The following is a 13,633-nucleotide window of genomic DNA, read 5'->3' on the forward strand; positions in this document are numbered from 1 at the left end:
AGCATTATCAAATCTATTAGCAGATGAAGAAACTGAGGCAAAAGTCAGCCTTACCTGATAATTCAGTGTAATAGATGAGATCACAGCTCGAATTGTCTAATTGCACCTGTTTTCTTGGCAGATTCATCCAATAACTTTTGTGTGGTTTCTGATGATAAATATGAGGGTCTTATGAAGCCACTGAGTAACATGAGATAGCCATTTACAAGAAGGGTTAAACCACATGTTGGATCATTTCCAACATCAGCTACTGAGCAGCTGTCACAATTCTCTTGAGTTAGATGGAGTCTTTTTTCAAGTTATGTAAGTCCCATATCCAATTACCAATCCCCAACATCACCCAGGCCCAGGCTTGGCACTGCTCAACCAAATGATACGCTTGTGGTGCCAGAGCAAAGCAATTACGTAAATAATTTACTTGGGTCTTCTTTAATCCTATACAAGAGAAGCTTATGGTAATCCTAATGAGTATTTTACTCACTCGGCACAGTCATGTAACAGTAATCTCCTAATGAGCATGAAAGGGTGCAAAATTTTTAAAAGATGTATTCCTAATTTAACATAAATCAATGATGTGAGTCAAGATATATACAAAGTTGGTTTATTTGAAAGATATCAATGGTTCTAGATGAAAACTACAGGATAATTTCTAAGAGGTCAAAAATAAAAACCAAAAAACCTAGAGATAGCGGGGAATTTCTCGGTATCATTTTAAAGCTAGGCTCCTTAGTATTTTGAATTTTCAATTCAGCTATTTTTGTTCCATTTCAAAATATTTTCCATTTTCTCATATTTTCTTTCGAGCTATTAAACTAGTATCTCTATGAGCAATTTTTTGCTTTCATATACAGTACTATGAAATAAAAACTAATTGTTCAACACTTATGTACCACTTAAGATTGTTTCATTTTTGATAATCGGTATCATACTGGTGAATATAACTATCATTACTTTGGATCATTGCTTTCTAAGAAATGAAGTGAAACAAAATCTTTTCGGGTAATTTTATGATTTTGTGTGTCTTGGACTCAAATTTTCATAATTAAGTCCAGTTCGTTCAATGACTACACTTAAAATATAAATTCATCAGAAATTTGTTATCTCTAGAGCATGATCCAAAAATTAACATGAATGCTTTCCTCATCTGCACTCAACTGTATTGTTACCTTTTTTGCTCCCATGTTTGTTCACTAGTTCATTCATGTGTTAATTGCTTTGTCCATTCACCCACAAATAAGTATCATACAAAATAAAGTCAAGTTTTTTCCCCTCCAGGAGTTGCATGCTCAAGTTGGAAAACCACGGTGTTGAAATCAGGAACAGGTGCTTCTCATAGAAAAAGTGGTAGGGAATCGAAACAGAGCAAGAAACATCAGAATATGCTGGCAACAAGCTGAATTCTGAAAGGCAAGTAGGAATGAGTTAGGTAGGAGGGCTACCCAGTTTGGTGGATTTTCTACTGTATATCAATGTATACAAAGATATATATATCTTTATATATCAATATACCATTTTATATATCAATATACCATTGATATACAAATAGATATAGCAACTTGGCCCTTTTTGGGACTCTTAACCAGAGAAATAAGTAAATGGCAGTTCAAGAGGAGCCTAGGTGATATGGCTGAGCTTGAACTTTACCCATTGAGAAATCTCAAGTAGGGGAATAAAAATGACCAGGCTTGAAATTTTAATAAGGTCACTTAGGCAGTAATGTGGAAGATATATTGGAGGAGGCATGGAGCAACTGAAACAAGGAAATATTAAGAGCCTACTGCAATAATCTGGGCTTGAACTTAAGAGGGCCTAAGAGGGCAGGTAGTTGACAATTTACAATCTTGTGACACTCAAAATGGTCTTGATTACCAGCATGAGCACATTTGAGAAGCCTGTCTGAAATACACAATCTGGTGCCATATTCCTTACCTTCAGAATCAGTGTTTTAACAAGTTCAAGTAATCTGGTGGCTCAAATGGTAAAGAATATGCCTGCAATGCAGGACACCCTGGTTCAATCCCTGGGTCGGGAAGATCCCCTGGAGAAGGGAGTGGCTACCCACTCCAGCATTGTTGCCTGGAGAATCCCAGAGGAGGCTGGTGGGCTGCAGTCCGAGAGGTTGCAGAGAGTCGGACACGACTGAGCAACTAACACTTTCAGGTAATCTGTATGTCTGGGAGAATCATTCAGACAGAAGAGAAACACAGTATGGGCAGTTACTAGAGGAAAAAAAAAAATCACTCTTAGGTGTGATCAGTTTGAGGTGTTTATGGAACATTCAAGGAAGCTGATCCATAGCAGTTGAGTATATGGATCCTGAGGCTGGGCTGGAGATGCAGTTTACCATTTATCAATTTGTTAGTATTTGAAGCCATCGTCCGACCCAAGTTTCCTGGAATCTGCCCAGGAAATCATATCATTAGGCAGAGGGCCCAGAGGGAGCACTAAGAAACATCATTATTTAAAGTTCCATATAGCGAAAGGTATCCGCAAGAAACAGAAGGAGGTTCCAGTGGGAGGTCTAAACAACGTGAGAAGTAGGAAGAGTTCCAAGCGGCAGGATGGTCAACATTCTCATTTTCCAGCAGAGCTCACGTAAGAACAGACAAAAGTCCATGGATTTGGCAATCTTGATGTCAGAGTAAAGCTATGGATGGAGATTATTTCCCATTAGTTCGTTCTTGACCTTAGTATGTGGGGATGCAATTTAGTTTCTGCTTTCAAAGTTCAGATGAGTAGAGTATGTGAGAGGAGCTTGGTACGGAGCCACTTTGCAAATGTTCTCTCTTCCAGTAAGATGGTAAATTCTTTGAGGAATAAGGAAGGCACATAAAGATGAGTAAGACCCAGTCCTAACCCTCAGCGTTATAACAAATAAGAAATAAGGTATCCATAGTACAAGATGGGACATATATTATAAAATATAGGGATTCAAAAGAGGCATATACTACATCCAAACAATCAGAAGAGGCTGCTTACTTCTCCTAAATTGTTAGTACAGAGATGTGCTTACTTAACATTTACATACTTAACACTTAAACTATATTAATTGCTGACTTTTCTCTCAACAAATCTGATGAATTATTAATAAAGTCCCATTTATTCCAAAATCCAAGGAAACTTCAAACTCATTCATGAGATATTTATTAAAATAACACATTTAGGGAAAAAAATCAATACAATGTATACATCATTACTGAAAACTGTATACCATCATACAAAAAAGGATTTTATTTTGGGAAATCGATTCCTAATTTATGGCAAGTTTTACTTTAGAAATAAAACCACAAAACAACACAATCTAATTCAATCTTAAAGGCTGGCATGCTGAGCAAGGAATGTTCTTATTCTTTGTAGGAGTTCCTTCTTTACACTGTCAGGTACCAGGGCTGAAATATAAAAATAAAAACATAAGAGTAAGATGATTCCAATTAATATTTATCAATTTGAGATCTGGTATTTTATTCAGGATTACCAAGTGAAATTTCATAAGTAACCCTCACGCTTCAATAAAAAAAAAATAAAGACATCTGAGATAATAAAGTATATTTGAAATTTATTGTTTGAAAGAACTATCCAATACCTAAAAATATAATTCACATGTGAAAATTCTTTACACTAGGAATAGAAAAGGCCTTTCTGAAAGAGAGGCTGTAAAAGATTGCTAAATCTGATTCAAATGCAATTTAATAAGCCTGGTTAAAATCAAACAAAAAAACAGAGAAAGCACTCTTACAAAAACAGGGTAATCTCTCTACTATACAATTTCTTCAACTTGATAGGAAAAAGATCAGCAGGCTCACAGAAAAATGATGAAAGGAGAAGCACACAGTTCTTGAATGTCAAAAGAATTTAACCTCACAACAGAAATGAAAATTAAAACTACCATTCAGATAGCATGTTTTACCAATCAGATTGGCTAAAATCCAAAGGTCACTAATATATGCATTGGCAAGACTGAGGGAAAACTGGCCCTGTTACATTGGCTGGTGGGAGAATAAATTGATACAGCATATTTGGGGAGATAATTTGGTGATTCTGTATTGAAATAAATGCATATAATTCTCTTGAATCAACAAAGATGCAAGAGCTTCAACAATAGTTGTTTCTGTCATATGTTCATGTTTCAAATCTTGAATCGTGACTGACTATATTATCTACTCTGAATATTAAACCAAAAATGGGGAAATGGGAGTTCCCTGGTGGCCTAGTGGTTAGGATTGCAGGCTTCACCGCCATTTGGCCCAGGTCCGTTCCCTTGCTGGGGAACTGAGATCCCAGAGGCTGCAAGGCACAGCTGAAAAAAAAAAGGTGGGGGGAGCCCTGATCCTTGAAACTTAATATTAAATGTCAGTTATCAAATCTACACTATTTCCCTCCCTTTTGGCTACTAATAAATAAGGACAAGAAGGAATTAACTTTAACTTCTAATGTTATTTGCTTGAATCCAGAGGAAATGAAATCTTCAGATATAGTTCAATATTTCTACAAAAAATTCCACAAATGACAGAAATCAAGTAAGACAAATACTCCTCTTTATAAATTTAGTATAAACCTGCCGAGAAATAAGGACTACATAATTAAGTCCACTGGAAATGTGATCAATATGTATATTAAATACACTTTTACTCAAAATTATGATGACTGAGAACAGATCAGCTGCCTTGGGGTTACAGATGAGGTGTGACTAGAAAGGAATAGCTTGAGGGAGTCTTTTACTACGAATCTATACATGTGTACAAAGTTCACAGAACTGACACTAAAAAAGGGTCAATTTTACCATATGTTAATTTAAAAAATACTTTCTTAACAATGAAAAGAAAAGATTTATTTTTACTTTTCTTTTTTGCTAATTCTCTAGCAGGGGAGCTATAAGGGATTGAAATATCCAACACACAAGCACTGAAGGAAATGCAGAGATAATTTCTACCCTGTTAACAGATTTACTTCCTAAATGTTAACAGATTAAGCAAAAATTACAGAAGAAAAGTCGAAACAAAACACAGAAATTTATTTAAAAATATAAATCCATGGGGAGGGCAATAAATACTGCCCCACCCCAAAATATGATTGACTGACAAAGTTATGTTTTAAAAGATGGCTGGAAAGGACCGTGGGATACTGTAGCTCTTTCCAGGTGGTAGCAATTCAGGGGCCTAGTATTCTCTGGTAATAATTTTAAAGTGATTTACTTTTCACACTTTAATTCTTTTTACTTCTTCTGTGTGAGGAAACAACTAATGGGTTATCTAATTTACCTGCTTCCACTTATAACTACAACCACCCGCTACCGCCTTCCTCAAAATAAATGAAAATAATCTAGTTACACCTAATTATTACATATAGACTTAACATTATTTCCTCTGTTTCTTTTGATTTCTCTTAACAAGGCATTAAAGGGAGAAATTTAGAAGGCAGCTGAAGTGAGTCTTAAACATGAATTACTCAATCATGAAGTTACGGAGCTACCAGATTCTTAATTAGACACCCAAGAAGACAACTTTGTTTATTTTTAATAAGGAAAGCGAGCAATGACTCAGGGACTGCTGTAAAACACTGAATTATTACACATAAGGCTAAACTTTACAAATCCTAGCTTCCGGTAATATTTGCCTCTATAAAAAATCCAAAATTTAAGAAATTATCTGTTTTAACAACCATATCAACTTACATGTGTATATTGTTATACGAGTACAAAACATTTTACACCTCGTTTGTTACTCAAAACTGCAAGAAAGTTGGCGAGGCAACTATAACTCTTCCCAAAGAGAAGATGCAAGTATACCCACATAATTTTAGAAAGAGTGCTTTTCCCTGTTAAAAAGAAAAGAAAACCTGAACCAGCAAGAGAGAAAACAAATCATGTCTTAGCCTACATTTCCTTTCACACATTTGTATTCCTTACCTCTGCCTTTTGGTGTGATTTCAGCCACCAAGTCATCAACAGTAACGTGTTCTAGTCCCTTTTCTTTAATTACCTCTTATGCAAAAGCAAAAAACAAATCATATCATTTAAAATCATTATCTGTAAGAAAGATTTTCATAGAGGAAGGGTTAAGATCATGTTTTTAGAGTCCAGACTGGTCTTTAAAAAAAAAAAAAAAAGAGGACACTTCTTTTTTTCTTTCTAATGAAGATTTAGTTCAACCTTAAACACAGCATGTATTCACTAGATTCAAAACATAAGACAAATAGTTGTAACAAGTAGAATGAATTTGAACTGTAAATTCAAATTGTCCAAAATTAAAATATGGAACAACTCATTTGTTCTCTTCTCTATGTTGGACCAAGAGGAGGAGGAGGAGGAAAGGAGTTAACACTTACTGGACCCCTATTATGTGCTGGGTGCTTTGCAATATTTAATATTCATGATTATCTAATGGCCTGGGCATTTTCCCCACTTTGAAAGTGAGGCAAGTAATGCTTAAAAATTAAATAACTCATTCAAACACGACTTGAAATCCAGCTCCAGTCTTACACCGAAGGTCTATTTGACCTTGAAGTCTATGCTTTTGTTAATTTGGCACATTGCCTTCTTTGGATTAATGATATAAAGCCTCTATTATCATTATCATTTGTAGAAACCATTACAATGAGAATTCATTATAAATATCCAGAATTCCAACATGCCAAAAGCTGAGCCAGAAAGGAAGGAGGCTCACCTTAGTGACTTGTGGAATCTAGCTAATGGCATCATCATCAATACCCAGTAATTTAACAAGCTTCCATTTTATAATTTAAAAAATATAAGTAATTTTCTAAGAGCTTTTATAGATGATTTTTTTCAAAAATAACACTGTTAAAGACAGGAGATAATATTTCTATAAGTCTGCCAGCCATAACATGCTCAACATATTATTAAGAAAAACTGACTAGGAATCACTAATGTTTCACTTCCAGTAGGCACACTGAGAAAGGTGGGATATTTCATGCCAGAGGAAATCTTGCCTCAATTGTTTTAAGAGAAACAAAAAGAAACATTTCTAAAATTTAAGCAACAGATCTACATATGATCACTCAGTGCAAGTAGTCTATACCACATGATTCAATTTTCTATTTGTGTAAAACTATGCTTGAGCAAGCAATATATCTTAAAACACTGATTATAATTTTTTCTAGTGAATTTCAGACCCACACAGTTGAGAGCAATGGAATTAGCTTATCTTCTAAATGAAACTGATTACCTTTACAGTGTGCCTTCAACTGATCCTTCCAGCCACATTCAATTAATTTAGCTCTCAGCAACTCTTTGAGGCTGTTGAAAAAGAAGTGTTTCCTAATTAAACTACAGCAGCGTACAGTATCTTACACAGGAATGTTTGAAGCAAAGCTTCACTGTTCAATGAAAAATCCCCTGCCTTCTGGTTACAAAACTTTTAATTTAACCATGGCCTAATCTTGGTTCTATCACTAAAAAGTTCTTTGATCTTATGTGAGTCAATTTAAATGCTGAGCCTCATTTTCATCATCAATAAAATTCAGTCAAGTGGATGGGACACAATACTTCTTAAGAAACCCTAGTTGGCCCTTCTTACACACTTTCTACTTCCCTCCACCAACAGGAATATTGTGGGTTTTGTACAACTTCAAAAGGGTATTAGTTGAGTTTGAAGCAGCTATACTTTTGAAAGCTTCAAACCCCAGAATCCATTCTTTAACTACAAATTCTTAACCATTAACTATCTTACTGCCCCATTATATCTCAACCTTATAGACTTCCCCTTCCCTTTTTCTCATTACCCTTCTAAATTATACATTAGTTATATGTTAGTAGCTCAGTCATGTCATGTCGGACTCTCTGTGACCCCATGGACTGTAGCCTGCCAGGCTCCTCTGTCCATGGAATTCTCCAGGCAAGAATACTGGAGTGGATAGCCTTTTCTTTCTCCAGGGGATCTTCCCAACCCAGGGATTGAACCCACGTCTTCTGCATTGCAGGCAGATTCTTTACCGTCTGAACCACCAGGGAAAAACTTTAGTTACTACATTAACTATGGTATTTCATTAATTCTAAGACTGTACTTTCCCACATTTTAACAATTCAGTCATTGGCCTGCCTATCATAATTTAATTGGCAGTATTTTCTTTTCTTAATGGTTAAAAAAATAATGGTATGTATTACAACTGATGACATCATGGGTGCAAAAAAATATTTTATCTTCTGCAAAACCTACTGTTACAAAGCCTCAATCTTCAACCCAAACCATCTCATTTCTCAGCTTAAACATGTCGAGTCACAAGCCAAACTGCTTCTTTTTCAATACTCCTAACATCTACTACGTGACATTTCCATCTTGATGTTTAATTAAGTCATTTAATCTTAATAGGGCCAAAACCCAACTCTTGCTTCTCTTCCACCTCAAGCTGTTCTTACCAGAAAGGCAACTCCATTCGTCTTGGTGCTCAGGCTAAAAACCTTGGCAGCCTCCTTCACTCAGTAATTTTGATAACACTAATATCCAATCTATAAGCACATCCTACTGGTTCCAGTTTTTAAACATATACCTGAAATTCAAATGCTTTTCACCACCTCTGCCATTACTAGCTAGTTCAAGCCACCATCTTCTTCTGACTGGACTGCTGCCAAAGCCTCTGACTTGTTCCCTGCCACTTTCCCTCTGCACTTCCTTCTCCTCTCCCTGCTCAAAACCCTCCAGGGATCTCCCAGCTTACTCCGAATGCAATTTCCAGTCTTTACTATAGCCTAAGAGACCCTGCATGGTTTGCCCCCTCCCCAGCGATGTCTCTGACTTTACTGTTTCTCTCTTCCCAACTGACTCAGTCTCAGTGGCTTCCATGGGTTCCTCAAAAGGCCAGGCAAGGGAATGTCCTGGCAGTGCAGTGATTAGGACTCGGTGCTTTCACTGTAGGGCCCTGGGTTCCATCCCTGATGAGGGACTAAGGTCCCACAAGGCGTGTGAAACATGGCCAAAGAAAAAAAAGCCAGGCATACTGTCTCAGGACCATGGCTCTTGAGTCTCCCCACTCCCTCAAATCTTTCTGATCTCTTTATCAGTGAGGTCTACTTGTTTTCCTTTCTATAACACACCTGATTATTCTCTGCTTTATTTTTCCTCTAGAACTCCTCACCATCTGACACACTGCACATGTATTTTCTGTCTCCTTCCATTAGAATGTAAGCAGTATAAAAGAACAGACTTCATTTTGTTCACTGTTGTATCTTCAGACCTTAACAGGACATGGCAAATGGTAGAAACTCAGTAACTTAAAGCTATGTGAATGAAGACAAATGAAAAACAATACATAATCCCCTATAGCCACTACTGGCCATACTATCCTCTTGGTTTCCCAAGGCACTGTTCTAGAGGCTTTCTTCCTCCTCATTCCTCATATCAAGGGTTGTTGATTTTACTTAAAAAAAAAAAAAACTAACAAACTGTAAGTTCTTTCCTTTTTTGCTCTTTTACTTTTCTCCTGATACTATCTTCACAATCTATCTTTAGTCCTTCAAATCTCCTTCACACTGCCAAAATAACATTCCTAAAGTGCAACACGATCTAGTCAGCCTCTTAAAATTTTTTAATGCCTCCCACCATCCAAGGATAAGTCAACAAATGTTTTTGCAAACCTACCACCTATTTTTCTGCCATTTCTTTGACAGTAAATACACTCTACAACTCCAGTGTGAGAAATCTGGGTAGGGGCTCTAGCAATGGAAATGTGAGCTAGGCAAGGTGGATCATGAATGGCCTATTACTGAACAAGGATGTAACCAAGTTAAGTACATTGCTAAAACGACTAGGAGAAAGGTAGTCTTAGCTGGAGATGTAAATTTTGAGTTCCTAATTCCTGCCACTTTGTGCGTAGTGCCTTCTGGAAAATAAAGCCAACAGAGGAAAGCAGATATGAGATAGGAAAATAAAGACATATTTTTGCTGACAATTTTTGAGAGACTGGACCCAGTGGTGCCTGAAGTACCTTCAAACCCTAGACTTTTAGTAACACAATATTATACATTTCCATTAGTTGAGCTAGTTTCTCATCCTTTTTAATGGAAAGATTTCTGATTATACAAAAACCACATTTCTCCTGTCTACTGTCTTTCACATTTTAATTGCACAGTTCCCCCAGAATATTATCATATTAGAACAAATTTCTTTGACTTTGCATATTTGTTTCCATCTGCCCAGACTGTCCTTTCTCTTTTACTGTGCTGGGGAACCACTAATTCTTCTCTCCCAGGTGAAGTAACACTTCCACCATTCTGGGAGACTTCACTGATCATTTTAATCTCCAGGTAGAAGCTGAAAGTTCCCTCTTAGGTTTCTCTCATACAATTTATCACCCTGCTCCTGGAAGCCTTTTTTTGATTCTTTAGCCTCTCCTCTGCACGTGGAAACCTGTTCATTCTTCAGATGTTTACTTGGCCAATTATATGCTAGGTATGATGCTGGGTATACAGTTTCTGCTGTGGAGAAACTCTACTTATACAAACTAGCAAAGTAGGCCAGTATAATACAAAGTAATTAAATGCTATGACAGAACAAGGTATTTGGGAATTAACAGATTCCTGGAAGAGATGATATTTAAATTAAAACCTGATAATGAGCTCGAATTACTTAAAGATGGGGGGAAAGAATATTTCAGAGAGTAAGAACAGCAAATGCACTCTGAGGATATGAGACCTTGGTAACTGAAACTGGTTCCATTATGTTGACTCTCTCTTAAAACTAGGCAACATTTTATCTCCAACAGCAGTTATTTGGGTATGTATTTTTCTTCTCCTTTAGTTACACATTTTTTGAGAGTCATTTCCTGTTCATCTTTGTACATGATTCACTTCCCTCCAAGTCTTGCCATATTGAACAGACCTAAGCATTTTTTTTTTAAATTGATGTTAGGAATTGAAGTTTTGAATAATCTCAATTTTCTGTAATTATTTCTACTAACATCAGTATTGTTACTTGATAACTAGATTCTTGTAATAAAACAAAGTTATAATTTAAAGATGTTAAATGTAATTTATTAATACAATCTATTACTTACCGTTCTCTTTCTCCAGTTTCTATCAACTTTTGGTTAATCGCTGCTCTCATCTGCGCATCTTTGTTCATCTTGCTAACCTGAACATCAACATGTATTTTCAGATATAGAACACTTACAAAGCATTGTCTTCTAAATCCTCTAGGCTAGCACCTCAACAGACTTAACATTCTATCAACTGAAGGGGTGATAAATTTCAACATTGTGTTGATAATGTCATTACTCTAATATTATTTACTGTTTCCCAAGAAGTCATAATGATGAACTTTACAATTTCCCCCCCACCATGTACCCTTCATTAATAAGTCTTTGGATAATAACAATTACTGTACATTTGTTAAATGCATATGTGCCTGGCACTGAGCTAATCTGTTTTTATCTCATTTAATTCCCAGATCTTATTCTTTTATGTAAGTAGTATTAACACAGTTTATATTTTACAGGTGAGGAAACTGAGGAACCAAGATAGAAAAGTGAACTCAGATACTGTGACCCCAGAAGCCCCCAAATACTTTACAAGCACATAACAACTGACTGTTAAATTAAATGCATTCAAAATTTGGGGGAAGCTATATAACCTGAATATCAATAAAAGATTAAGTACAGTTGGTGACAAAATTTCCAGGTAAGGCTCTTAAGCACTTTACTTTTCACTAGGATGTACAGAATTACAACCGCCAAACTAGCTGTGTGTGGGTGTGTATGTTCTTTATCAAAACTTGCAGGTTGGCATAAAGAAAAAAGAAACCTCAAATAAATTCCTAACTTAGAAAATTCTCAATTTTCAGTAAAAACAGACAACCAAAGCGGTGTAGAAATAAGAGGAAGGTTAAGTTGTAAAACTTGGAATAAGCCAACGTTACCCTACTTATCTGTCACTACCTTGAGAACTTTTGTTGTCTCCCAACTCGCCGCCTTTAAGAAAACTGAGAGTGGCGGTGAGTTTTCAGAGTTGTGTTTTTTCTTTAATGCAACAGGAAAAAGGAGAGGTTGAGAAAGAACTAGGATATGTTTGCCTTTGCAGTTGGAGGCTAACATTTTCAAAATAACACTAAGATCTATAGTCAGGACCTTCCCTAGAATACTGAACTCGATCCTGCCTTCGGCCCGACTCTACGGATAGTGACCTTGGACAAGTCAATTCTTAAAAGGCCTCAGTTTTCTCACTGGTAAAACAAGGGCGCTAGGGGATCCCTCCCAGTTCAGACATTCTTACGGAAAATAGAATAGGGCGGAGACAGCGGGAGAGGCGGGAGGGGAGGAGCCAGAAAACAAAGCGAGGACTGGCTTCAGGCCAACTCCGGTAGCACGCCCTGTCGGAGAGCCCTACAGGCCCGCGAGCGCGGGTCGGGGAAGCTAACGAAAGACAGCACATCGAAAGGAGCCTGGGCTGGGCCCGGGTCCCGGCCCTGAGGACCACGGGCATAGCTCACCACCATCACCGCGGGCGAGGGCCGTCCCTTCCCAGCGACGAAATGACCCTTGCGCTGACGACCGTTACCTACCACACTCTTCGGCTGCCCGGACCTAGACCCTCAGTAGCTCGGGCACCTAAGCACACAGAAAGCTAGCACACGCATTTCCGGGGCGGGGTCTCGCTACCCTGCCTATAAAGTGAGAATTTAATCAGCGCGGGCCGCCTCTTGGTCGCTCAGCCTTCTGGGTAAGAGAGTCCAGATCCTGCTGTCGCATGGGCATTGAGTTCACGAAAGACTACATATCCCAGCATGCAACAGAGGCAACTTTCTCGCGGGCACTACATTTCCCAGAAGGCACGCTGCGCCGCAGTGTTTTCTGGGATGAGAACCACGCCGCCTCCAAGCCACAGTACTCCCAGGGAAGCGCGGACCTTTCAACGAGAGCTTTACTAATTCTCACGCTGGGCCCCTGGAAGGCGATGGAGGTGGCCGCTAATTGCTCCCTGCGGGTGAAGAGACCACTGCTGGATCCCCGCTTCGAGAGTTACAAGCTCTCCCTCGAACCTCTGCCTTCTTACCAGCTGGAACTTGACGCAGGTGGGAAGCGGCGGCACCCTCTCGCCCTCTGTTCCGTTCACCTTTCGGTTTCCTTCGGCGCGACCCATTCTTCATTTTCTTCTTTTTTGACTTAGGCTAGCCAGGCGACTGTGACTTTCCTCACGGTCAAGCCGGGCTGGGGTTTACCATGGCTTTCTCTGGAGAATGACTCCCTTCCCCGACCCCCTAGGGAGCCGCTTTCCAGTGGCTCTGGCGTAGCAGGACCGTGGGTTCCGCCCTCGGCTCTGCTGCCCGGGCTCCGAGAGCCTGCCCGAGGTACTGCCTAGGCCCGGCCCGCCTGTCGGTCCTGGTCTGATTTCCTGCTGCAGAGAGTGCTCAGGACAGGCTTTGCTCTTGGAGCATCCCCTGTGTGCGTTGAGAAGCCACACCTCTTTGGAAGACCTTCTGCTCCTGTCCTCTGGCTGAGACCCAATTCTTAGAAGAGAAACTCCGTTGCATTTATAGGCTGTCAGATTGAGGACTCTGTCGTAGGACTTTTCTCTACATCTCGAGAAAAAATTGGAGACGAGTTGGTTTAGTATCCACACTTCTACTTATTTTATCTGTCGGTGGCGGGAATAATCATCCATGTTTTTACAATGTAACGAGTGGCA

General features: G+C 38.5%; 2 protein-coding genes across 4 annotated transcripts in view; one reads left to right on the forward strand and one right to left on the reverse strand.

The window, feature by feature from the left end:
* Positions 1–2,253: 2,253 nt before the first annotated feature.
* Positions 2,254–12,602, reverse strand: ENY2 (ENY2 transcription and export complex 2 subunit). Of its 2 annotated transcripts, none has more exons than XM_019973835.2 (5): positions 12,510–12,602; positions 11,008–11,084; positions 7,185–7,255; positions 5,906–5,980; positions 2,254–3,389 (listed from the first exon to the last, which is right to left on the reverse strand). In XM_019973835.2, the coding sequence occupies exons 2-5, from the start codon at positions 11,073–11,075 to the stop codon at positions 3,313–3,315; spliced, it is 291 nt and encodes a 96-aa protein (XP_019829394.1). In that variant the 5' UTR covers positions 11,076–11,084; positions 12,510–12,602; the 3' UTR covers positions 2,254–3,312. The 2 variants fall into 2 exon arrangements, with proteins under 2 accessions (XP_019829394.1, XP_019829393.1); XM_019973834.2 differs by having other exon boundaries at positions 12,438–12,594.
* A 182-nt stretch (positions 12,603–12,784) lies between these two features.
* Positions 12,785–13,633, forward strand: part of NUDCD1 (NudC domain containing 1) — a 93,451-nt gene continuing 92,602 nt past the window's right edge. Inside the window, exon 1 of one of the 2 annotated variants that reach the window (XM_070802789.1) lies at positions 12,785–13,019. In XM_070802789.1, coding sequence (XP_070658890.1) covers positions 12,902–13,019 — 118 coding nt within the window. In that variant the 5' untranslated portion in view covers positions 12,785–12,901. The remainder of the gene's footprint in view (positions 13,020–13,633) is intronic. The other variant, XM_019973955.2, reaches the window with a different exon arrangement.

Source organism: Bos indicus, chromosome 14 (genome assembly GCF_029378745.1).
Source record: "Bos indicus isolate NIAB-ARS_2022 breed Sahiwal x Tharparkar chromosome 14, NIAB-ARS_B.indTharparkar_mat_pri_1.0, whole genome shotgun sequence".
NCBI lineage: Eukaryota > Metazoa > Chordata > Mammalia > Artiodactyla > Bovidae > Bos > Bos indicus.

Excerpts from the sequence above, each read along its gene's own strand:
- ENY2 (XM_019973834.2), bottom strand. Across the intron at positions 7,256-11,007 it reads GAAACTGGAGAAAGAGAACG|CCTCAAAGAGTTGCTGAGAG; the intron begins GTAAGTAATAGA and ends CTTTTTCAACAG. Across the intron at positions 3,390-5,905 it reads AATCACACCAAAAGGCAGAG|CCCTGGTACCTGACAGTGTA; the intron begins GTAAGGAATACA and ends TTTATATTTCAG.